Source organism: Chiloscyllium plagiosum, chromosome 17 (genome assembly GCF_004010195.1).
Source record: "Chiloscyllium plagiosum isolate BGI_BamShark_2017 chromosome 17, ASM401019v2, whole genome shotgun sequence".
Classification (NCBI taxonomy): domain Eukaryota; kingdom Metazoa; phylum Chordata; class Chondrichthyes; order Orectolobiformes; family Hemiscylliidae; genus Chiloscyllium; species Chiloscyllium plagiosum.
The window spans coordinates 26,227,421-26,255,117 of NC_057726.1; the positions used below are offsets into that span (position 1 = coordinate 26,227,421).

The following is a 27,697-nucleotide window of genomic DNA, read 5'->3' on the forward strand; positions in this document are numbered from 1 at the left end:
AGCTTTGGAGAGGTTGCAGAGAAGATTTACCAGGATGTTGCCTGGAATGGAGAGGAAGTCGTACGAGGATCGGTTGAGAGTTCTCGGCCTTTTCTCGTTGGAACGGCGAAGGATGAGGGGTGACTTGATAGAGGTTTATAAGATGATCAGAGGAATAGGTAGAGTAGACAGTCAGAAACTTTTTCCCCGGGCACAACCGAGTGTTACAAGGGGACATAAATTTACGGTGAAGGGTGGAAGGTATAGGGGAGATGTCAGGGGTGGGTTCTTTACCCAGAGAGTGGTGGGGGCATGGAATGCGCTGCCTGTGGGAGTGGTAGAGTCAGAATCTTTGGTGACCTTTAAGCAGCAATTGGATAGGTACATGGATGGGTGCTTAAGCTAGCACAACATCGTGGGCCGAAGGGCCTGTTCTGTGCTGTATTGTTCTATGTTCTATGTTCTATGTAGAGTTAAAGAGGAATTTCTTCTCTCAAAGAGCTGTGAATGTGTGGAATGTGTCGAAGGGTGGGTCAGTAAATTTGCAGATGATACGAAGATTGGTGGAGTTGTGGATAGTGAGGAGGGCTGTTGTCGGCTTCAAAGGGACTTAGATATGATGCAGAGCTGGGCTGAGGAGTGGCAGATGGAGTTCAACCCTGCCAAGTGTGAGGTTGTCCATTTTGGAAGACAAATAAGAATGCGGAATACAGGGTTAACGGAATGTTAACCCAGAATGTTGCAGACTCTGGGACACTGAATAAATTTAAGGAGGAAATAGATTTGGCACGATCATTTCAAATGACGGAGCAAGCTTAAGAGGCTGAATTGCCTACTGCAGCTCCTAGTTCTTATGTTCTTATGGAGTTGCATAATACTAGCTAATACTCAGTGGGAATTTTGATCTCACTCGAATTTATTGTCCACAATTTATGCATCCAGTCGTCCTTATCTAGAAACAGATAGGATAATGCAGGTTTTGGAATGAAGGTGAACAAGGAGGGGGATGCCATTGCCTTCCCACACCTTCTGATAGTTTGCCGGTGGCAGAGCAAATGGTGAGCAGTTTGCCTGCCTTGGATCAATTGAGACCCTTAAATAGCAAATTAATGGCTACTTGAGGACTTCTACCTGTATCACTGATATTTTACCAGCACCCTCTCCTGGGCAGGCCAACTAAAACCTGGCAGCCTCCCTATAGGCTTGGTGGGGATAGGGGAGTGCAGATCTATCCTCTTCACACTCCTCAGAGCAGTGAGGGCTGTCACAGCTGAAAGACCCCTGTCCCAAAAATCCTGATAAATTGCTTCCTACCAATTCCTGATTAGTCTCAGCAATCCTGGACCCTACTTACATTTACACATTTACTGCAGGTCTTGTCTATTATCACTGGTCCAGGGCATGGTACAATCCCAACACTGGTCATCCCTTCTGTGTGTCTGGTTTAAATTAGCAGAAGGGTTTACCCCATGTCACAACACTGTTGAAGTACCAACAGAGAGAAGCTTGCTTCCAACTTTCAAGCCAGTGGGTGGATCCACCTCCTCCTAGTAAATCCCCAGGCATTAGATCCAAATAGCTTGTCCAGGAAGAAATTCATAGGACACTCAGATGAGTGTCATTAAAAATTCAAACTTGCCATAGTTGTGACTTTATATTTAATGATAGAAGTAATTGCTTCTTAAGCACTTTTGACTATTAGAATCTTGGAAAATACATATGTAGGTTTGTTTATTTATTGATTAGAAATATTATAATAGCAAATACTGTGTGAGAAGAGCCACTAAGAAGAATAGAACATCACAGCAAAAATGCTGCCATAAAATTTTATCTTTCAGCTGAAGGAGAAGGAGGATCATATTTTATTTCTGGAAGATAATTTAGCACAATTTCAGAAAAAGCACCAGGCTTTACTTAATGAATACAGAAACTGTGAATCAGAGCTACAGGTGGCCCAAACAAATCTATCAACAGCTCAGAAACAGAACAAGTATTATACTGAAGAGGTAAGAATGGCATTATTATTTTCTCCCATCTTTAGTAATTTAGGTTATTGAAACATAAAAATATTAATTCCTCATAGATACATTGCAAAAGCTTAAGATATCTCCGTCAGTTTTAAAAATGCTGCTGAATGATACAAATTGCAGGATCAGATAATTTCAAAATAACAAGTTGTTAAATTTTTAGTTTTGTTTTGAAAATTTGCCTTCATAACGATGCAGAATATTCTTGTTGGGAATAGATTGTATTCTGTTTCAGCCATCTGATGTCAGCGTTGAGTATTCCTTGTTAAAATAATGTAGTTACATGCTAATTAAATTTCCTTCTATTCTTTCCCAACAATATACTTCATTTGCAGAAATACAATATAACCATACCACTCCTTAGAAAGTTAACTTGAGAGCAAGATATTAGCTTGACGTGATAAATTAATTTGTTTTTGCTATTTTTATTATATTCAAAAAATGTAGTGTTCCAAAGTTATCTGCTGGATCCAAGCTCAGTGACTTAGAATCCCAAGTCTACTTATTTGCCATAATATTTAAGAGGGAATTTATCGACAAGTATCGTAGAGTGGGAGGTAAAAGTAGGTTTAAGAAAGGAGTTGTAAATAATTGTTGTTTAATGTTCTCTTTTGAACTTAAAGAATAAAATTGTTAATTTTTTTTTAAATGGTGATATTTGGGATAGTTCATCGCCACTCAAAATTTAACTGATTGTAGCGCAAGGTTTTGGTATTTAATTAACTAAATTTCTGTTCCAGCTTTGGAAGTTTACTTTCTCCTCCTTTTCTCATTCTTATGTAACTTCTTGTGGGCCCATAATTTCAGTTGAGTTTTGATCACGCAGGTAATATATGTTTGGATAGAAACTTGCGGATGTGGAGGTTTTGGGTGGGAGCTTCTTCATGCAAGATTTCATCCCACCTTTGCCGGTGGACACCAGCATGAGACAAAACTGGTTATATTTGTCTGAAAATCATTACTCCAATAATGAGGTGGAAATGTTAATGAAATTCAAATAAATTAGTTAATTTTACTATTTAAGTGCTAGAGAGAAAAACTGACATTCTGGATTTTGCTATATAAATAACCGCAAAGCTGTCAGCAGCAAATTTCATCATCAACATATGTGCAGTTAAATTCAGGAACCCAAAGGGCTGTGGGTAATACGGTGTGCTTCCAGAGCCTGTAGTACTTAACAAATAAATCTGCACAGATATCACTATCATCCCCTACTTAGGTGAACTAAGCTTTTGTTTTGTTCGAAGAATTGCTGAAACAATTAGAGCTTATTCATTCAGGAGTAACTGAGTTTTCAGTGCTTTCAAGAATAATGTTCTCTCTAATTTCTGTTTGCTGCATGCATCCTGTTTGTTGCATTTCATGATCCCTTTGAGATTGACATGCAGCATTGCATATAAAGGATGTGTTTCTTGTGTGAGACCTGTTTTGGCATGCATATTTCCAAATGTTGCACACATACATATCTGGATACCCGTGTACCTATTTTTGCTGAACAACTTCTCAGGCTCGAGAGATTTATTTTCCTTAGCCTTTTGAGTTAATCATTTATATGTATTCCTTAATCCTATGTATATGTACCAATTTTTATTTTGCTTTCTGTGCAAGATTAAAATGGAATTTGTATTTCCTATGCTGAGCTTCCTGCTTTGAATTCTGTGTCGATGAAAATTTTTCTGTCTGATGAGAAAGACTCTCTCCTACTCACTCTTCTCACAATGGTCACAGAATCCTGAAGAGAGAATCATGTTCAAATAGATATCAGTTGACTAGAGACCTGCTGAAATCTATGACCAACTGCAAATGCAGTGAATTGACAAAAGACATTCCTTTATCAATCACACCAAAATATGTGCCATTTAAAGAGTCATAGAGACGTACAGCACAGAAACAGACCTTTCAGTCCATCTTGTCCATGCCGACCAGGTATCCCAACCCATTCTAGTCCCACCTGCCAGCACCCGGCCCATATCCCTCCAAACCCTTCCTATTCATATACCTATCCAGATGCTTTTTAAATGTTGCAATTGTACTAGCCTCCACCACTTCCACTGGCAACTCATTCCATACACGTGCCACCCTCTGATTGAAAACGTTGCCTCTTAGGTCTCTTTTATATCTTTCCCCTCTCACCCTAAACCTATGCGCTCTAGTTCTGGACTCCCACACCCCAGGGAAAAGACTTTGTCGATCCTATCTATATCCCTCATGATTTTATAAGCCTCTATAAGGTCACCCCTCAGCCTCCGACGCTCCAGGGAAAACAGCCCTAGCCTATTCAACCTCTCCCTATAACTCAAATCCTCCAACCCTGGCAACATCTTTGTAAATCTTTTCTGAACCCTTTCAAGTTTCATAACATCTTTCCAATAGGAAGTAGACCAGAATTGCACACAATATTCCAAAAGTGGCCTAACTAATGTCCTGTACAGCCATTACTTCCCAACATGACCTCCCAACTCCTATACTCAATACTCTGACCAATAAAGGAAAGCATACCAAATGCCTTCTTCACTATCCTATCTACCTGCGACTCCACTTTCAAGGAGCTATGAACCTGCACTCCAAGGTCTCTTTGTTCAGCAAAACTCCCTAGGACCTTACCGTTAAGTGTATAAGTCCTGCTAAGATTTGCTTTCCCAAAATGCAGCACCTCACATTTATCTAGATTAAACTCCATCTGCCACTTCTCAGCCCATTGGCCCGTCTGATCAAGATCCTGTTGTAATCTAAGGTGACCTTCTTCGCTGTCCACTACACCTCCAATTTTGGTGTCATCAGCAAACTTACCGCTTATGCTCACATCCAAATCATTTATATAAATGATGAAAAGTAGTGGACCCAGCACCAATCCTTGTGGCACTCCATTGGTCACAGGCCTCCAGTCTGAAAAACAACCCTCCACCACCACCCTCTGTATTCTACCTATGAGCCAGTCCTGTACCCAAATGGCGAGTTCTCCTTGTATTCCATGAGATCTAACCTTGTTCACCGGTCTCCCATGGGGAACATTGTCGAACGCCTTACTGAAGTCCATATAGATCACATCTACCGCTCTTCCCTCATCAATCCTCTTTGTTACTTTTTCAAAAAACTCCATCAAGTTTGTGAGACATGATTTCCCACACACAAAGCCATGTTGACCATCCCTAATCAGAACTTACCTTTCCAAATACATGTACACCCTGTCCCTCAGGATTCCCTCCAACAACTTGCTCACCACTGACGTCAGGCTCACTGGTCTATAGTTCCCTGGCTCGTCATTACCACCTTTCTTATACAGTGGCACCATGTTTGCCAAACTCCAGACTTCCGGCACCTCACCTGTGACAACGAGAGGCCGAGCAATCACTTCCCTAGCTTCCCACAGAGTTCTAGAGTACACCTGATCAGGTCCTGGAGATTTATCCACTTTTATGCATTTTAAGACATCCAGCACCTCTTTCCAGAAGTGGATATAGGTACAGTTACAAGTAGGATTAGGGAGGGTGGTAAAAAAGGAGGGGTGGGGTGGCGTTGCTAATTAGAAATGGTATAACGGCTGCAAGACATCCAGCATTTTCTCCTCTGTAATATGGACATTTTTCAAGGTGTCACCATCTATTTCCCTACATTCTATATCTTCCATTTAGTTCAAAACTGTTTTATTTAAAAATAGATAACGTTGCTATAGACCTTCACTGTCATTAGAGAGAAATGACCGGAGATGGTTTAACCTGAAGGTCATCACACCTCAGGTGAGGGGAGAGCTTGAGGAAGAGAATCTGACACGGTAACCTCAACCGGTGCAGAATTTGAGCCAAGCTTGTTTACATCACTCTGCATTTCAAACTATTCATCCACACTAATCCTCTATTTTAGGGCCAGTCTTTCAGTGAAATATGTGACAATACTATGACAAATGTTTAGTATTTATAATAATTATGTCTAATATTAATTAAAGTAATGTAGAAATAGAAACACCAGCATTGGAGTTTATACACAGAGCAATAGCCCTATTTTACAGCAACCTAAAATGGAAGCTACGATATAGAATGTTCTAATGTCTGCATTGATGAATGACTCCTGCCAATTTATTCTTCACGTGACAACTTGACTCAACCATATTACAATTGAAGTATCAAATGACGTGTTTCAATTTAAATTTAAATAAGTATCAAACTAAGATGGATATTAAATGTAAATTAACGCTAATATTTCTTGTATTGTGACACAACTTGTGTTGACAAGCTAGAGATTGATGAGAATAAATCTGTCCCACTGGTACAATGAGACACACCTTCAATTTTCACCACTTGTTTTCTTACCCTGCAATCTCCAGCAATTGTATTTCACACCCTTTAAGGAGCTGGAACATCAATAGGTGCATGAACAATAAAATTGCTGGTTAAAATTAAATCATTTTCAATGTATGATATTTTCAACATGAGGGAAACAACATTGCTTTTCGTACAATTTCAGACAATCGAAAGCTAGGTTGTAATCCAAATTTTTGTTCCCTAACTGGTGCATGCAGTTTATCATGGCTGAGTTTTAATTCAGTTCTTTACAGTTTCATCTTTGCAAAATAACTTTACACTGCTTGTCTAAGCAAAAACAACGTTGATGTCACTTTCAAAATTTACCTGTTTAATTTCTAAAGCTGTAATAATGTCATGCCACAGGCAACCCGACAAGAAGATAAATTTGCCAATCTTCAGTCAGAGCTGAATACAGTCCAGGAACAGGCACGAAAGACTAACCATGAACTGAAATCAGCAGACCAACTCATCCATGAACTCAGACGAGAGCTAACAGCATGTCATGGTACCCAAAAAGAAAACATGGAGCAGGTTTGCTATAAATTCAAGTCTTTCTTTTTTTGCTTGAATATTATCTTGAAATCAGTGGCTTATTTAGGCAATCTGAGTGTGTTTCTGTTGTGGGAGTTGGATTGTATTTCTCTGGGTACATACGGCCATTAATATTATGGCATAATCCTCAGCCCTTGTAGCCTGAACCATATGTTCATGGTTTTCACGACTGTGCTGCTAAATCTCAGGAACAATAGACCAAACACTTGGTGACAAAGTCTGTTAAGAATTGTTACTGTGCTTTATTTCATAGTCCGGTAAATATAAAGAACAGCAATCATAATCATATAAAAGCAAAATACTGCAGATACTGGAATTCTGAAACAAAAACAGAAACTGCTGAAGAAACTGGGTGGGTCTGGCAGCATATGTAGAGGGAGAAGCAGATTTACTGCTTTGAGTCCAATATGACTTATTTGGAACACATAATCGAATTTCCTTAATTCAAACAGGAGAGCCTATCTTGTCCAATGAAACAAAAAAAAAGAATATGCATGTTTCTTCACATAGAAAAACTGTCTTTACTAATTTAGCAAGGGCAATTGCTCACTTTTAGTGGCCTGCGAAAAAAACATTGATTTTGAAACTGGATCTCAAAAATTGTTTTAAATGAAAGAAAAGATGGCTGCAGAAATACAGACAAGTTAATCACTCATATCAGACTCACAGAAAGCCTATATGTCACTAACTCAAAAAGCCCAAATTATTATGCACCTGAACTTAAATGTACTTAGATTGACATAACCTGTTTCAAGTTTCAACACAACACATCTAGCCTGGAACTAACATTGATTCTTTACTCTAAGGTAATTTCAGAGTGATTTGGACAAGCTGACTACAAAAACATGGCAGATGCAGTATGTGGATAGATATGGGGTTTTCCACTTTAGTAGCAAAAACAAGGAGGCAGATTATTAACTGAGTAGCTATAAATTGAGAGAGGGAATGTACAACGAGATGTAAGTGTCTTCGTGTATCAGTCATTGAAGGTAAACTTGCAGATGCAGCAGGAGGTAATGAATGCAAATGGTATGTTGTAGAATTATTGTACAGAAGCAGAATGTCTTGCTGCAATTATACAGGGTCTTGGTGACACCACACCTGGAATATTATAAGTTTTGTATATATATTTTGGTCTCTTTATCTGAGGAATGATGTTCTTGCCATAGAGGGAATGCAGAAAAGGTTTGCTATGTATGTGGAGAAGTTGAATTGATTAGGATTATATTTGCTGGAATTCAGAAGAATGAGGGGGCAACATCTTATAAAAATCTATAAAACTCTAACTGGATGAGACAGGTTAGATGCAGGAAAGATGTTTCTGATTGGGGGCGGGCGCAGGGAAATTTCCAGAAAAAGGGGTTAAGAGGTCACTGTTTAAGGATTGGGATAAACCACTTAGGTCTGAGATGTGGAGAAATTTCACTAAAAGAGTGGTGAGCCTGTGGAATTCACTATCACAGGAAGCAGTCAAAGCCAAAACATTGTATGATTTTAAAAGGAGCTGGATTTAGCACTTCTGGCTAAAGGAATCAAAGGATATTGGGTAAAAGTGGAGTTGGACGATTAACCAGGATCATAATGAATGGCGGAGAAGGCTCGAGGGTCAAATGTCCTACACCTGCTCCTCTTTTCTATGTTTCTATGTGTAACCTAGTTACCCTATCCTTCCCTTCTCAGGAGCACTGACCTATACAGCCATCTACATCTAAGGACTTCATAGGATTGCTTTAAACATGAAGTAAACTTAAAAAGAAACCTTCCAAGAGTGTTTCTCCTAATCCTGAAAAGAAAACAAGTTTTGGAAACCTCTAATAAATCTTGAAGCTCCATTATGTGGCACGCTGAGTTACAAAATAGTCTAAGATATATGTCTATTAATGGTACACAAAACCTCATACATTCTAAAGCTAGGCCTCATATAAATTACCATAGCTATAGAAATAATTGCATGTTAATTATTAACTTCAGACACATGCAAAACACAAGTTGCTATCTTAAAATCCAAAAAAATTTCAATCACTGATATTTAAAAGTTATATAAATCACACAGTGTCTATCACATGGGGTCAAATTTCTAATGAGATTTGGTGGCCGACAGTGTCATTAACAGTGAGTTGCAGAAAAATCTATGGGATGCCTGAGACAAAGGAAAATGGTCATAGTTATCAGAGGCCAATCGACACATCTATCACTGACAAAGTGAGAATGGGATGAATTCAGATAATGAATGTTTTTGCCCTCCAAAGGCCAAGAGAGTAAAGCATTATTTTATTTACCTTTTTACTTCCATTCCTTATTAAAGCAGACTGCAGAGTGTTCTCCAAACTCTGCTGTCACATTCCAATTAATGAAATCAAAGATTGGGGTTATTAACAAAACATTCCAAATGCAACGGGATTTGCTTCATTGCTCTATCCTCACACAAGCACTCAGGAAATTAAGGAAGACAGGATAGGAGAAGAGTTTGGAGTTTTACCAAGCCCAGAGGCATTAGAGACCAGTTCATGTCAGTGACAACCTCTCAGAAGCCTGTGTCTAACAATAGTTTCCCAATTGATCTGGAGCTTTTCTGAAGAAGAGTCTTACTAGGCTTGAAACAATAACTCTATTTGTCTCCAGAGATGCTGCCAGACCTGCGGAGTTTCTCTAGCATTCTATTTGTTCCTGTAGCTTTCCTTTCTTGCAGGCAAAATGTAAGTTTCTTTGTAGCTAGTAACTTGGTGACATCGATGGAAGAGTGAGGCAGGCTATCAACTAAATTCATTCTTCCTCTGGGGGAAACACAGTATCTGATTTAGTGTCCCAAAACTGTGTACTAAGCCAATTGGAAAGCTCAAATTTCAGCTATGTGATATAGTTGAGCATTTCAGATGTTGAGGGCCCATCTTGGTAGGCTAATCAGTGTAACTTTACCTCCCCTGTTAGATTTTCCACTGCAAATTAATGCAGTAACTATAAAAACATTAACACTCAGATTTTACTCATACGTGAGGAGTAAGAGAATGATCAAGGAGAAAGTAGGGCCGATCAGGGATAGCAGAGGGAACTTGTGCATGGAGTCTGAGCAGATAGGGGAAGGCCTAAATGAGTTTTTTCTTCAGTTTTCACCAAACCTTGTTGTGAATGAAAACTTTGAAGAGCTGGGATATAGGCTTGACCAGATCAAGATTGATGACTTTGGTGTGCTGGAAACTTTGGAAAACATTAAGATTGATAAGTCCCAGGGCCAGACCAGATTTATTCTAGGCTGTTCCAAGAAGCGAGAAAGGAGGTTGTTAAGCCTCTGGCGAGGATCTTTGCTTCCTCACTCTCCACAGGAATTGAATTCAACCTGGATAAATGCGAAGCGATGCATTTTGGAAGGTCGAACTCGAATGCTAAATATAGGATTAAAGATAGGATTCTTGGCAGTGTGGAGGAACAGAGGGATCTGGGTGTGCAAGTACATAAATCCCTCAAAGTTGCCACCCAAGTGGATAGGGTTGTTAAGAAAGCATATGGTGTTTTGGCTTTCATTAATAGGGTGATCGGGTTTAAGAACCACAAGGTTTTGCTACAGCTCTACAAGTCCCTGGTGAAATCACACTTGGAGTATTGTGTCCAGTTCTGGTCGCCTTACTATAGGAAAGATACAGAGGCTTTGGAGAGGGTGCAAAGGAGGTTTACTAGGATGCTGCCTGGACTGGAAGGCTTGCCTTATGAAGAAAGGTTGAATAAGCTCGGACTTTTCTCTCTGGAGAGAACGAGGAAGAGAAGAGAGCTGATTGAGTATACAAGATAATGAGAGGAATAGATAGAGTCAATAGCTAGAGACTTTTCCCCAGGGCAGAATTGACTGGTACGAGGGGTCATAGTTTTAAGATATCAGGAGAAAGGTATAGAGGAGACGTCAGAGACAGGTTCTTTACGCAGAGAGTTGTGAATGCATGGAATGCATTGCCAGCGGTGGTGGTGGAAGCAGAGTCATTAGGAATATTTAAGTGACTGCTGAACATGCACATGGAGAGCAGTGAGTTGAGGGGTGCATAGGTTAAGTTATTATATTTTACATTAGGATTAAACCTCGGCACAACATCATGGGCCTAAGGGCCTGTTCTGTGCAGTACTTTTCTATGTTCTATGGATTTAAAGGTTTCCTTTGTCCAAAGCTGACTGGAAGCAGACTCCAAACCCTTTCTGTCAGTTTTAGCTGGAATATATATACAATACAAGGGGTTCAGAAATTTCTGGAAATAAAATCATGTTATCAATTTCATCCATGTTATAAGCCCATTCCAGGTTGTCCATTTCTAAAAGTAACAATATAAACTTGGAAATATAGAAGAGAATAGTTTTCTTTGGGATTTCCCTTCCTACCCTCTGGCCACAACACAGCACTAAGTAATTGCTGGTCAGGCAGCATCCGAGGAGCAGAGAAATCAACGGTTCAGGCAAAAGCCCTTCTTCGGGAAGCAATCCTGATGAAAGGCTTTTCCCCGAAGCATCGATTTTCCAGCTCCTCAGATGTTGCCTGACCTGCTGTGCTTTTCCAGCACCACTCTAATCATGATTCTGATCTCCAGCATCTGCAGTACTCCCTTTTCACTAAGTTGTTGCTGCAGGTTTTCCATGGGGAAGCATCTCCATCTTCACAAACTCCATTCACTGTTTGCATCCCATGAAATTTCAACATCCTTGTTACCTACATATCCTTCCAATGGCAACCTTTCATGCACTGGAGGAGAAAGAAATAAAATTACTTTCTATTCTCTATCCTGCTGGAGCAGTGTTACTCATCTGTCTTTGCTCCACCATTGTGATTAATTACGTAAGCACAGTAATTTTAGCTATATACATAATGTCAGCAGTTGCTCCCTGTTAATAGCTTACTAACTTTATTAGTAACTATGAGATAGAGTGCATCCTCAGTGATCTCAGATCATTTAAAAACTGTTTGCAGAGAAATGATGGTTTTAATGGAGTACTGCTGTTTTCTTTACTTATTCATAGGATGTGGGCATTGTGTTTAGGCCAGCATTTATTGCCCATCCCCAGTTGCCCAGAAGGTATTTAAGAATCAACCACACATTATGTATCTGGAGACACATATAGGCCAGATCAAGTAAGAATGCAATCTCCTTCCCTGAAGGGGCATTAGTAAATCAGATGGTTTCTTCCCCTGACAATCAACAACACTTTCATCATCACATTCCAGATTTGTTATTGAATTTGTTCTTCAAATTTCTACATCTCTGGTGAATTTGAACATAGGTCCTAAGAACATTACCTGGGTCTCTGGATTAGTAATCTTGCAATAATACCAGTAGACTATTGCCTTCCCACTGCTGAACTTTGTCTCTGTGAATAGTGCAAAGAATTAGTAAACATTCACCAATTTTCACTAGCAAGGCTTCCAGTCCTCATGTTAAAAGCATTGGAAACCAGTCATATTTATGCACTTTGCACCAAATTCAGTTTTAGGCAGCCTCTTGCAGTTTGGGACAATGTTGCCCCATTGTTCTGTCTCTCACTTCTATCAGACTTGAATCATTGAGTACAGTAGCGCCTCAACTTATGAACTTAATCCGTTCCGGGACCTGGTTCGCGAACCGAAAAGTTTGTGAACTGAATCAATTTTTCCCATTGTTCGGATAGCGTAAGAATGCTTGGACGGCTGTTCACAGCGCATGCGCCAAAGACAAACTGAATGAGATCACGCGGGGCCCAAGAGCTTTTGCGTTCAACAAGCGTGTAGCAAAGCAAAACAATGAAACCATGTGGTCGCACACGGGCTTTTTGTGTTCGTACCTTCGATCGTACCTTGAATTTCGTACGTACGTTGAAGCAAAATTTTACGTACAATCCTGTTTGTAAACCAATTTGTTTGTGAACGGGGTCGTTCCTATGCCGAGGCGCTACTGTATATTGAAAATTATAAATGCTTGGATTTTATGTTTGCGAGCCAGCGGATTTGGAGCTGGGGGGTGCTCAGAAAGTAGAGCGAGCAGCATACCCACCCATCCTAGTGCCTGCCCTTGGCCTACTGAGGCATTTAAGTAGCAAATTGAATACAAATTTCTTCATTGCGAAAACCTGTAAGCTCTACTGAGTTTTTCCAGCACTTTGTTTTTATTATATTTAAAAAATGTATGAGGTAAATGAGACTGCCCCATAATGCAAGGTCCTAAGCGTATTCTGCAGTAGCATGACATTTCTGCCTCTGTATTCTTTTGGCTTTTACAAGTAAGCAGTGCCGCTATTAATTGTGCTTTCCATTGCAGCTAAGTGAGAAGAGCCGAGAGGTAGCCAGTCTGAGAAATGATATTGCACGTAGTCAACAGAGAAATATGCAGTTAGCAGAGGAAAGTGCAGCATATGAGGAAAGGATGAGAAGACTGCATGATGAACTGAAAAAAATGCAAGCACTGAATCAACGGGCAGAAGAGGAAGTAAGAGTTTTATTTAACGTTACGAGTATGTATGTTACTTTCAGTTTATAACTTCAAGTTGCTTTCCCTCTCATCGTGTTGTTCCATTTCCTCTTCTCTGCAGGTATATTTAGTCCTTGCTAGTGTGCAATTCAGAGTCATACCTATACTCCAGTAGTTAGACAAGGTTACCATTATACTTTGTATGAACAGTCTGTTTTGTCACACACACAATTTCAGTTAAGTGCAATCCTTGCCTCAAATTCTAAGGACTGTAAGGAGGGTTAAAGATTATATATTTCATATCTAGTTTGAACTTATAGAGATGAAACTGTATTTCTTTTTGCCAAACAGTGACCCTTCATGATTTTAAAATCACTTTTATTAATGGGAGTTATTAAAGCAGATGGGAATGAAAGCTAGGAGGAGGAATTAGTCTACAAAGAATACAGGTTGGTAAAGTGAATGGGCAAGGAAGTGGCAGATAGGGGATAATGTAGTAAAATATGAGATTATTTGGTTCGCCAGAATAATAGAAAATCAAATTTTTTTTCAAAAGACATTAAACTTCTTAGTGTCGATGTTGAGAGGAATTTTGGAGTACCAATACAAGGAACACAGAAACTTATCATACAAGTATAGCAAGCAATGTAAGAGGCAAATAGCATATAGACATTTATTACAAGGGAGATGAGTGCAAGAATAAGGAAGCCTTATCACAACTGCATAAGACTTTATTGAGCCCAGACCTAGAGTGCTGTGAGTAATTTTGATCTCCACATTTAAGAAAGCTTATACTTCTAGTGGAGCTGCAAAGCAGATATTTGCCACATTGCTTCATGGTAGGTTGCCATATGGTAAGAGTCTGAATAAATTGAGCCTTTCAGGCTGAATTTTCATTTTCAGTTTAGCAAGTGTCAGTTAGGCTATTTTTTGGCTTTGTAAAGTTAACCTAGTCATCTGGAATTTTCATTTCTGAGAATCTGTGACGTGCTAAAGTTAGGACGGCGAATGGAGATGGTCAGATTCCAATGCAAACATATTAGAAGTGTGTATCCATTCACTTCAACATCAGGCAGTGCTCCACATAGTTATTCGGCATTCCAGCTATCAACCCTCCCACCTACTGACATGCCCTTCTTCAATTCTATAATGCCTCATCATACCCTCTCAAATCCCATATACTCCCTCCATGCCTTCATCCCACATGCCAACCAACGAGTCATCATTATATACATAAGTCACAAGCCATATGCTAATACAGGGAAACTTTTTAAATGTTTAGGAATTATTTTTTAAAAATAAGCCATTCAAATTCTTTTTTGAAATAGGTCCCTCTTAGAACCTCATAAACTGTCAATCAAATATAACTATTGAACTCCCTTTGAACAAACATTCTATCATCTTGATTGCTTGTTAATATGAAAATACACAAATTAGAAATTCAGAAACTTCTTATATATTCACAAAACTGTCAACCAAATCACAGCAGAAAGTAATATCATACATAGCCAGAGGTGTGCAAGAGATCTCAGAAATAGCCAAGGTTGGTCACAAACTTGTATTTCCAGAAACTTCTTAACCCTCTGCATTTTATAGATATTCCAGCTAAAGCTGACACAGAGAACCTGGAGATAAAACATCTGTTTCCAACCAAATCTGGATAGAAGACAGCATCAAGACCTGTTGTGCTAAAATAAGAGTTAACATTTTTATGGTTACCTCATTACCTCATAATCGAAAGTATAGTAGAGAGGTAAAGCTACAATATTAGCTTAACCTTCTAATAGCCCACCAGAATGGATCATCAGCACCTGAAACACCAATCCTTGCCACATGACTGGTATTGGATTGCTTAAATATATAATTCTGGGATTATATGTCTGATACTGCTTAAACCCCAGAAGAAAAGCAGGAATCCCTGATGAGTTGGCAGCCTACCTTTGACCCTCCATCTCTGTCTCCAAGTTGTTGGCTGGAAAAAAGCCTACAATTCTTCTACAAGAAGGAAAACCTACTGGACCCAACTCACCAAGTGAAGTATTATCAGATACTGACCTCCAGGATGTTGCAACTCATGAGAACTGATTTCAGTGTCTCTAGATTTACCAAAACTGTTGTAATAGATTTTTCAGCTTTTATATAGAAAAGAAAGTTAGTGGTTGTAATAAACCATCAGCTAGTCATACTTTCACAGCACTTGGATTAAATAGAGTTGAACTCTCTGAGCACTATTTTTAACGTGTTGATGAACATACACCTGCACAATTCCTAAGTGTACTATTTTAATATATTTCTTTGTTTCACTATATATTGTATTGCAGCAATATTGCTTGTATTTAACTCATATATATATTTTTCCAGTCATTCAAGTGATTTGAAAACTTCCTCTATATGACAACTTAATCGGTTGCTATTTATTTCATAAATTCTGTGTTAAAAATCACACAACACCAGGTTATAGTCCAACAGGTTTAATTGGAAACACACTAGCTTTTGGAGCGTCGCTCCTTCATCAGGTGGTAGTGGAGGGCTCAATCCTAACACACAGAATTTATGTTAGGATTGAGCCCTCCACTATCACCTGATGAAGGAGCAAATATTACCTGGTGTTGTGTGATTTTTAACTTTGTACACCCCAGTCCAACACCGGCATCTCCAAATCATAAATTCTGTGACATGTATTTTGGGCTGGGCTTTGAAAAGGGGTTTGAAGGCAGAAGTGACAAACTGTCTATTTGAATCTAATAATGTAAATACTTGTAAGGCCTTAGATTTTTTTTTAAAGTTAGAACAATAGAAGCAGCTGAACAGGTAGGGTCAAGCTCCTCAGAGCCAGGATTTCAGTTTTAGATTTTCTGTAGCAGTTGCTGAGGTCTTGAAGCTGCAGTACATCGCTCCCTGCTACAGTCTCTCTCAGGGTTTTCTCTTGACGTTTTTCCTCCTGGACAGGAGAATTGAATATGAGACATTCTACTAAATTTGCCTTTGCCAAAGGTGTGTTTGTAGGATTTTACTACATTGGAACAGTTACTGTTTAGTAGTTAAATAATCTATTATTCTGTTAAGTTTCCAATAGAATTAAGTTACTCCAATTTCTTCTTTCTTTTGTTGTATTTTATTTATAGCGTATGAATAAAGTGTGTTTTGCTTCAAGATTGGTAGTTTGACCAATCGAATTACATCCAGAACACAACACTTGCCTTTAAAATAAGAAAACGTTTAGATCTAGGCTATCCTCTTAATATATTTTGAGGGGTTTGGTCTGGTCCCTAACATGAGGAATTACAAGGTTAGCACCACTTTAAATCATCTTTTCATGGTACACACCCATCACAGATCTTTAACAACAAGACCTGATTCATTAACCCAATCAGATGTGAAACAAGATCACACATTGTAATTTTTCTTTAATACTGTGCAAATGTAATTGTGCTGTGAGTCATCTGAGATATTAGCAGTTGAAGAACATAGCGCAGGTGGAATACATGAAAAAATAATTAATTCTTTATAATGCAATGAATTCTGCTAAGGTCATCCTCAATACTGATTAAACGTGAGACTGTGATGAAATTATTTTTTATAGACCCTGTGACATAGAGATTGCTTAAGGATTAACCTAGATATGGCACTAATACAACAGCAGCCAATATTAATGTAATCTCACCCCCACATACTCACACTTTGGGCACACTTAATCAGCAGAAGCTTAATTAAAAATGCTTTACAAATCAAACTTATATTAGTTTCTGCATTAAGCCATCTCCCATTGATTTTCCTGTGCATTTTAGATATAAAGGTTATCTGCTGACGCTTCATCTTTGTGAAGAAGTGGCATTGGCTTAGGCTGGTCAGAATAAATGCATTAATGGTTTTCTGCAGATGATTCTGCATTATTTTGTAAGATACTTGAATTGAATGGCACCTAAATTTTGTGTTTAATTCAACATTTCAATTAGCTGTTGCTAATACCTGTAGTGTTTTGGTGGTTAAAAGTCTGTATACCAGTTCTGCTTGTACCTGCTTCTTGTTGCTGTATTACTTCTGTTGCCGCAGACAGCTATGCAGAAGGTAATACGAGGTATCTAAAAGTAAGGGTAAAATTCAGAATTACTCCAGTGAAGTAACATGTGCATGGTGTCAGCTATAATTTTGGCCAAGATTTATTGGAGACTTTTTCTACTTTCCAAGTCCATCATGGTTTCTTGCCACCACTTCTGTTGGGGCAGCACCACCATATGAACTAATAGCAGGCATCATCAATTCAGCCCATCAAGTCTGTTGAGCCATTCAATATAATCAAAACTGATCTCATTTTGCACTCAACTCCACTAATACTGCCTGCTCTTCAACACTGTAACTATTTAAAAATCTGTCTATCTGTAAATTTTTAATCTGAAGGGAATTCAAGGTTACATGGGAAAAGACAGGAAAGTGGACTTGAGGATCATCAAGGAAGACAAGCAGGAGGCTGGAAGAATGCAACATGCCAGGCAGGATCAGGAGGTGGAGAGGTCAACATTTCAGGTGTAACCCTTCTTCAGGACTTGGGGGTGGGTGTAAGGGGAGCTGCGATGAAGGGTGTGTGGGGCAGGGTTCTGGCTAGGTAGAGAGGCTTGGTGGTGAGGTAGTGACAGGTGAACACGGATAGAGGGTATGATCTGGTTGCTCAATGGGAAGAATGAATCCAGCTGATAGCTGGAAAGAAGGGTCAATCAGAGGAATAGAAGGAAGCGGGGGACTGGAAAGGGAGTCGGGGGATGGGTAACAAAGTTATTTGAAATTGGAGAACTCAATGTTAAGTCCTCTGGTCTGTAGGCTGTCGGGTGGCAGATGAGGTATTGTTCTTCCAATTTGCGATCTGATTCGTTGTGGCAATGGAGGAGGCCAAGGGTGTTCATGTCGGAAAGGGAGTGGAAAGGCAAATTAAAATAGGCAGTGACTGAGAGGTAAGGTCAGCTCCTGCAGGCCCACCTGAGATGCTTGTCAAAACGTGCCCTGAGTTTACATTTGGTCTCACTGATATAGAGAAGCATCAGGAACATCGGATACAGTAAACTAGGTTGAAGGAGAGATAAGTTAATCTCTGTCTCACCTGGAAGAACTGCTTGGGGTTCTGGATAGAGGTGAGGGGTTGGTGTGCTGGCAGATTTTGCATCTTTTACAGTTGCAGGGGAAGATACCTAGGGGTACGGGGGAGTTGGTGGGGAGAGTGGCGCGAACCATGGATTGGCGAAGGGAACTATCCTTGTGGAAGGCGGAGAGGGGTGGGGAGGGGACGATATTCTTGCTGGTGGAGTCTAATTGGAGTTGACGGAAGTGTTGAAGATGATACATTGGATGCGGAGACTGGTAGGGTGGTAGGTAAGGACAAGTGGAACTCTGTCTTTATTGCGTTTTGAGCGGTGGTGGTTTAGAGCAGTGGAACAGGCAATGGAGGAGGTGCAGTGGAGGCTCTTAATGACAGAGGGGGGAAACACATTGTTCAAAATAGGTGGACTTCTTAGCAGTCATGATCTTGTTGAATGTGGAGTCGGGCTGAATGACGTGCTTCTGCTCCTACGGCTTATATGGAGGAACAGATAGGTGGCAGCTTGATTCCATAAAAACATTGACCCAAAGTGATGAATTTCTTGTAAATCATACCAACTACTCCTCCCCATCACCCCATATCAGTTTCAGAATTTTGTTCACCAACAAATCTGAATCAATGATTAGGAAGATGCTGAATAACTTGGTGGTGCAGCACATTATGTACTGATAGACAATCTTTCATGATGATGTAACATAGAATCATAGAATTATACAGTACAGTACACTATTCAACCCATCGTGTCTGTACCAACTCCTGAAAGAATTCCCCAGCTAGTCCCACTCCCCAGTCCTACCTCCATATCCTTCAACTTTATCACTTTCAAATATGCACCCACCTCCATATGAAATCCGCCTCCACCACTCTCATGCAGCGAATTCCAAATCCGAACAACTCTCTCAGTAAATAAGTTCCTCCTTATCTCACATCTAGCTATCTTGCTAACAATTTTGAAATTCTAGCCCCTCAACAAAACATCTTTTAAGTGCATAGTTAACATTCAACTATGTCAAATCTCTGAAAAGAGAAGTCAAGCAATGAATAGATGATAAGAGAAAATATCCAGTCTTTGACATATTTCCCAGCCAAACAAAAAGTAACTGGATAGGAAAGAATCATTTTACTTGGTCAGGAAATGGGAAGTTGTGTGTGCATATCTTAGAGGTGTGTTATAATTAGAAGTGGGCTACATTTCTCTCAGGAAGTGTGAGTTGTTGTGTTAAAAAGCACTTTCACATGCGTATTGTGGTCTTGAGCTATAGGTATTGATGGTGGCTCCGACTTTCTTCACACCACGTGGCTGACCAGAAATCTTTCCCATTCTTTCCAACTGCTATTGGCCTTCTGTTAGATTAATATTCAGTTCACCTTTCCTGGCCATCAAGTCAGAGGATAAGACTCAAACTCAGAGTTCCTGACTCAGAGGTAAGATGGTTCTCACTGTGCCACAAGACCATCTCTATTACTTGGAATTGGTTATGAAAACAAGATAAAATGCAAAATGAGCACAAAATCCAGGGGTCTTTGTTGTCAGATTGAGAAAATTGGTCATTAAATAGACCGAATTGCAACGCACCAATAATACAAGTTATATGTGGATATCTTAGAGGTCTATTTTATAATTAGAAGTGTGCCATAGTTCTCTTAGGGAGTGTGATTTGTGGTAAAATGCACTTTCATTTTTTCCAGGCTCACATTTGTGAGAATCGATTAGTGGAACTAAGCAACCAGATGATAATGTCACAGGGGAAATCCCACGAAACCATGAAGGAACTTAGCAGTAAGGAAGAAGAGTTACTAATAATGAAAGTCGAACTGGTCTCCCTTCGAGAAAAATATCACTGTAAAACTGAAGAGGTAATACGTATTTCCAGATCATTTAATAAATATTAGGCTCCAAATGTTACTTTACTTAATTTAAAAATAGGAGCTGGGTTTTGCCCACCAATGTGGATAATTCAAGTCAGAAAGTTTCCAAACTTGCTGTAGAAAGTGGTCCAATGCACCGAGTTTTCATGGGGCTTAGGGGAGTTGTGTGAAATGGCTTCAGGTTCACTGACCCTAGGAACAGATTGTAGACAGCTAGAAGGGCAGATGAATGAGGTGGTGGCCTGTTTAAAAAAACCATCTTCATTTTTTGGGGCTTTGTAACAGTTCTTTTAAAAGCTGTTAGACCTCTCACCATTCCCACTCCATGATGCACCCACACAGCTTCCATGCCACTGTACTCAGTGAATGAGACATGACTGTATTCAAACATACAGAATTCTGGCAGGCAGATGAGATTAGTTTAGAATGGCATCATGGTCAGCATGGTCATGGTGGGGTGAAGGGCCATATGCTGTACTGTTCTATGTTCTTATAGGGATTGAAAGGGAAAATTAAGGAATGATGCTTCCCCGGCCTGGCAGCCGTAGAACTAGGGGACACAGTCTTAGAATAAGAGACCGGCCATTTAGAACTCAGATTTTCACTATGTTAAAATGCTCAGGGAGCCAGTGCAGACACAATGGCCAAATGGCCTCTGTCTGCACTGGAGCAATTCCGTGTTTCTAAGAGTTGGGAAAAAAAACTCTTACTGAGATAGTTGTGAATGTTTGTAATTCTCTTCCCCAGATATCTATGGAGGCCATTACTGACTGTGTTCAAGATAGAGATTGATACATTTTTAAATATTTAAAACATCAGAGGATTGGTGGGACACACTCAGGTTTGGCTGCATCCGTGGAGAGTTTCTGCCTCCACAGACAATGCCAAACATGATGAATTTCATCAGCATTTTCTGTGTTTGTTTCAGATTTCCAGCATCTGCAGGTTTTTATTTTTATTCCAGGGGTTGGTGGTAATTGCAGGGAAATGGTAATGAAGTAAAGGATAAGCCATTGATTAGTGGGATGGGTTCAGAGGACCAAATGGCCTACTCTTGCTCCTATCTCTTAAGTTCTTGTATTCTTAGTCAATGATTTCTGGCTAATTTAGAAAGTAGAGCCTTAATCAAATGGTAAGTTTTAAGCAGACTTCAAGGAAAACATTCTTTCAATAAACTATATTTTTTTAATTAAGATCATCTTCACAGGAGAAGCAGTACAAGGCTTTAAAGGGTAAATTTTCCAAGGCAATAAATTGTCAGCAGGAAAATACTAAATTTACCTTAATGTTATTTGGCCTTTTTAGCCAATTGACTTAATCTTTATAAGGCATATATAGAAGACGGTGAGATTTGCATGTGGCAGTTTTTGCTGTTTCTTAAAAATTTATATACACCTTCTTTGAATTAAATTGAGTGCACTCCACACTTCAATCAAACATAGAAGGGCAGAGATCAAAATTTGACAGGATGCAAAATGACAAGAACAGAAGAATGAAAGGTGCATATCTGCTTTGAGTATGTAATTGTGCTTCCCATAAGTAAATGAAAGATCCAAGTATATAGTTGGTCCTTGGACTGTATTGCATTTGAAGATCACCATTCTAGGAATGAAAATAATTTTTTCTAAGTAAGTAATATTTCTCTTTACCCATAGTTAAACAGGCACCTGCCTAAATGAAGGACGTTTTCTTAAAACTTAATTGCTACTTTCTGTCTTAATTAAATATAACTTCAACTTGATTAAAAAGCTTCCTTTAAACACAAATCATTGATCAATACCTGCCCTAAGGAGCCATTTTGATATGTTCCCAAAGATACTGCATAATGCAGTTTTCATTATAAGAAATGTAGGTTATAGCTGAATCTAATTTCACCGTATGAACATTTCTATTAAAACAAGACACTGTATTCCTTTACGAGCTGTCTTTTCTCTGACACTCCCAGAGAGATGCGCATCAACTGGACAAGAAGTGAATTCGAAATGTTGTCAGCCATGACAGCTGTTATATAGTATGCCATCCACAATGGCTAAAATTGCCATATTCATTACACCACCCCTTGTCCACATAGCCAGGCTTTAAATTGATGTTGAAAAGTATGTTAGTCAGTGCCTCAACTGTGTATTACAAATCATGTCACCAGAAAGTGATTTTTTTTCACTTTATTTCTATCATGTTCTCTATTACTGTCTGTTCTTGATATTGCTATGTTTAGCTGGGTAATTAGGTGTAATAGAAAATTTAGACTGAAGTGCCTCTATTTCAGAAAGGGTCTTCTGTTAATAAATGACTACAGTGTTGTTTGACTTCTTTTGAACAAGACATTTCTTTTTGTGAAACCAGACTGTGTTCTTCAATATGAATTTTAATAGCAGCACTGAATCTAGCAAGTGAACTACTAGTCAGAGATGCAAAACTGCAGTCAGTAACGCAGGAATCAAACTTCTACGAATTATTACAGTTTATGAAACATTACTATACTGCATAGAGCAATTTGGAAATGAGAAGTATTGCGTAAATACAATAACAATTTACTACTTTAATTATGGAGCCCAATATAAGTTGGCAATTAATCTGTTCTGTTTACTGATATAGATCATTAGCTTTACCATTCATGGAATTAAAATGTTTTTGAATGGGTCAGTAATTTAGTTATCTCAAAGTAATAAAATGTATAAAGTATTTAGGGTAAACAAAATTGCGATTTGTTGTTGCAGGACTTGATTTCTTAAGATGTGATGAGTGAGCTGAATGTTAGTGACATCTAGTGGCCAAAGTACAGTATAAAAATGTTGATTGGTTTGTGAGACATTTTTGCATATAAACAAATTTAATTGCTACTTTTCTTATTTTCAATATAATTATTTAAACATAGGCTTATGAATTGATTAGCAATCAGCGCATTACTTGCTGTTTATTATGGAAATTATAGAGTAATCTTGATAACTAGTTCATAGCATGTGTACATAAAAATGCTACGTCCATGTAATGACAGCAGCAAATTAAGTGGCAAGTTTTATTTTTAAGAAAGATCAGCAATTAGATTTTCTGGTTTAATGTGCCCTTCATATTTTGAATAATTTCCCCAAATTGTTGTTTTGAGTTTTGTTGGTAAAAATTTTGAAAATTGTTATTGATTCAGAGCTAGTCAAGAAATCATCTGCAAATAAATAACCCAGATTCTGATGTTAACCAGATTGAAAACAACCACCAAAGAGAGCAAGGGAATTAATATCATTCAAAGAAAGCTGGTGGAGCATGTTTTGTTTTCTCATCTGTCCATCAGAATTTCAGATTTATGTATTTTCTAGGGATGGTAGCTATCAACAACAAAACTAGTTTCCAGTATCTACATCGATGCAGTTTGAGTTCACCCTGGCAGCAGCAACTTTCTCCTGGCCAATTGATTGAAAGCAAGCATATTGCAAGCTGCTCCAAAGAAAGCAACAACCAAGTTAACTACTGTAGTCAGTATTTCTACACTACAACCTAGGATTTTAAATTGGCCTTGTCAATTTTGCAGATTATTTCAAGAAACTGGAAATGGTATAATTTCATATTTTCACCAAACAAATTTTTATAGAAATTGTTTTAAAATGTGTACTATTCAAAATTAGCTTCACTGTAAACATCAGTACTTGAGGTTACTTACTGAGAACAAAAAAGACAAAAAAATTCATGATTTCAGGATGTACCAAAGTGCTTTATAATCAAGGAAGTACTTTGGAAGTGAAATCACTGTTGTCACACAGGAAACAGGGCAGTCATTTTTGTACAAAGTGAATTCCCACAGACAAGACCCAGACAAATCTTTTTACTGATCTTGATTAAGGGTTAATTATTAGCCAGATTAGTGGACATAACATCCCTGCTCTTCTTTGAAATAGTGTCATGAGATCTTTTGTGACACCTAAGAGAGTAGATGTGGCCTCAGTTTAACTTGTTATCCAAGGGATATTTTATAAATCTCTATGCCACCAAATGTTCTCAAATATCTGAAATGAAATTGTAAGAATAAGAACAAGTGTGTCGAGGGAACTAATATTTGTATAAGCGCCTTGTGTGTAGAAGAGGAAGATCAATTCCTTGATGCTTTTAAAGACCATATTGACTATTGGCTGTTTGATGAGGAATATTACCTTTCTGCGTTGAAATGCAAATTTCTTGAGACAGAACATATTTAAGAAATTGAATGATGAAAGAAATACGATATAATCTGTGAGCAGTTTGGCACAATTATTTAGCTCATTTAGCCAACACATAATATATTGCTGCATATAAAGGTATTTATTTGCGCTAGCTTGTATGAGTTTCCAAAGAAATTTATCTTGTTGAACTAGAGTATTTTTCAAAGTATTGATATCTGACTTTGATGTTTTAAAAATGGCTGTTTTTGGAAGCTGCATTCCTTAACAGGAGTAGAATTTTTGCACAACTGCAAATTATAATTAATAATAATTATAATTAAAATGCAAAATAGAGTAGCTCTCCTGCTGTTTCACCCAAGAGATTATTTTTAATGTAGTTGGGCTAACAAAGCCATGAAACTAAATTCTTATTGATAAATTGTGCCTGATGACTCAGCAGACTCAAGATGGATGCCATCACTCCTCCTGCTAAAAGCAAAATGCACTGATTATCCTTCATTTATATCATACTACAAAGAACAAGGTTAGGATTGGTACATACGCATTAGAATTATCATAAATATACTTTTAGAAAATGTAGTAAATTCAGATAGTGGAATTTTTCTCTTAATAAGATATATCAACGTAGCAGTTATGAACAAAGAAGTTAAGGATTATGAATTTATGTGGAAGAACTAAGCTGACTCAAATAGAACATGTGGGGCAGAATGTTGTAAAGGCTTGAAAAATATGGACTATGGCAAAAAATCACACATGACATTGGGCGAAGCCTTTTTCTACATTGGGAGGAATTTATTGCAATTTCAAACAGAATTCCAAGCAACGTGATGGTATTCTCACTATGGAGTGACAAAATGTCTGTTAATGAGATTAATGCGGGTTAACAGTATCATTAATAACCAATCTCACCTCATTAATGTACAACTTCTTATTCTATCATATAAATAGTCATCAACAATTCCCAATGTACGAGCAGGTACCTAGCGACATACACTCCTCTGGGCACTCAGTAACAACTTCTCAAGGCACAGTCTAGTGCACTAGATTGCAGCGTGTGCAAAGAACACTGATAATTGCCAGCCTCTCAGAACCCATGAGGTATCTCTCCACTCTGCATGCAGGATGCTGCAGTACTTTAAAGCTGCACTTTGAGGCACAATGGTAACTAGTATTAACAAGGCCAGTTTGCATGAAGGGACAGGCTCCCAGCTTGCGGATTGGATCAAGCTGTGCCCCAGGACTGCTTGCTTGCTCTGTCAGCACTCATTCATTGAGTACCAACCCAGTTGCTCACTGGATTGCTTACCAGTTTTTTTAGCACAGTCACAAGAGCCAGGTAACTTGTCTTTCCGATAAGCAATCCTCAGTCAAGAGAGTGGACATTGTGCTGTATAGCATATCACTACGTCAATCTGAAACCGACACCATGTGTAAGTCACGTACACGTACTGCGTGTACTTCAAACAGTCATATCTAAAATTCTAAGGGGAGTAATTTTCACTGAAGGCCATCTGTCAGTCAGGCGGTTTGGCTCAGTAAGTCAAGGGCAGCCTCTGAGCTCAATCCAGAGGCATGTCCAAGAGTCCTGCCTGGGTGCCCATGGTCCAAAGGGTCATGCCTCTGAAATCTATGGTCACGGTCAGTCATGTGGCTCCTTAATAGTCGGTTCAGAGTCAATGCTGACACAATCATGTGTGGCCATCATTCAGTGTACTGGCTCTTGAATGATTGATTGATTGATTTGATTTATTGTGACGTGTATCTGAGTACAGTGAAAAGTTTTGTTTACAAACAGTATAGGCAGATCTTGGTAAGCAAGGACATTTGGATCATAGGATAAGAGAGAAGAAAAATGTTGGACAGAGGCATACAGATTACAGTGCACGCGTCAACAGTAGCAAGATCAGCATTATTTGAAGTTAGAGAGTCCGCTCATCAGTCTAATAACGGCAGGGAAAGAGTTGTTCTTGAACCAGCTGGTGCATGTGTAATTGGGGTCTATGGATGAGAGGTGATGGTCTGGGCAATGCACACAACCTTCTGTAGTTTTTTTTTACGGTCCTGGACAGAGCAGTTGCTGTACGAGGCCATTACGCACCCGGACAGTATGCTTTCTAAGATGCATCTTTACAAGTTGGTGAGGATCCGTATGTACATGCCAAATTTTGTAAGCCACCCGAGGAGGAAGGTGCGTTGTTGTGCCTTCTTGACCATCACATCTACATGGGAAGTTCAGGACAGGTTGTCAGCTAACATCACTCCTAGGAACTTGACGGTCTCAACCCTCTCAACCTCCACTCCATTGGTGTAGATGGAGGCGTGTTCTCCTTCTTTCTGAAGTTAATGATCAGTTATTTAGTTTTGCCGCCATTGAGAAAGAGGTTGTTATCCAGGGTTATGTAGTTAAGTGGGTTAAGGGAGTGGATTATGGTCTTTCATTTATGTTCATCCAATAAAAGCAAGGGACACAGGGGTGAGAGGAAACATGACGGGCCACTGTTGCAGGAAGGGGAGTTGGTAACTTTATTCAAGGGGATACAGTGCTGCAGGCACAGAGACAGGAGAGATAAAGGAGTGAAGGCAACTCAATATATAAGATGATGACACAATAAAGCATGGATAAGAGCTGAGTCATACAAGATTGGGGAGTTCACCATTGGATAGAGTCGTGCTAGCTTCCAGTGGGTACAGTGTCTGAACAAACCTGGCATGGGGCTGTTGGGGAGGGGTAGCAATATAGGCAGGTGCAGAGGAACCTCGGTTTTCCGAATATCAATTATCTGAATATCGGATTATCCGAAGGAGATCTCGAGATCCCGATAGAAACATTACATAAAAGACGTATTTCCAACACTGATCGCGCCTTTTGTTTACAGTGATTAAAAGTGAACTCGGCTTACTGAAATGTTGTCAAGAACAATCCTGGACTGATGGGAACCCAGGCACAGTCTCCAACTGACCTCCTGCCCTCTCTCTCTCCCCACAGACTTTCCCAGAGTTTTACACAGGGGTGTACCCTAAAGCCCCCTTCCCCAGATAATCTCTCCAACATTGTCCTGTACATGGCAAAGGTGGAACTTGTCAAAAAGTTACAGTAAAAAGTTGAGTGTGTGGCTGTGTGTGCACGCACTATTTGGAGATTCACTACCCAAAAGGCAGCAGCAGCAGTCTTGTTATTGTTGTCCAGTCTGGCTGCCTCGGAGAGGGGTCGGGGGCAGGCGGGGGGGCACACGAGTGGGGCTGTGGGCAGGAGGCCGGGGGTGGGGGCAGACAGGGTGGGCGGTTTTGGATGGGGTTGGAGGGTGGGCAGGAGTGGGGA

At 39.3% G+C, this 27,697-nt stretch overlaps 1 protein-coding gene across 6 annotated transcripts in view; it reads left to right on the forward strand.

The window, feature by feature from the left end:
• Window positions 1-27,697, forward strand: part of LOC122558290 (polyamine-modulated factor 1-binding protein 1) — a 488,574-nt gene that overhangs the window by 376,476 nt on the left and 84,401 nt on the right. For all 6 annotated transcript variants that reach the window (XM_043706693.1, XM_043706694.1, XM_043706696.1 and 3 more), the window contains 4 exons: window positions 1,818-1,985; window positions 6,671-6,838; window positions 13,123-13,290; window positions 20,051-20,218. In XM_043706693.1, coding sequence (XP_043562628.1) covers window positions 1,818-1,985; window positions 6,671-6,838; window positions 13,123-13,290; window positions 20,051-20,218 — 672 coding nt within the window. The remainder of the gene's footprint in view (window positions 1-1,817; window positions 1,986-6,670; window positions 6,839-13,122; window positions 13,291-20,050; window positions 20,219-27,697) is intronic.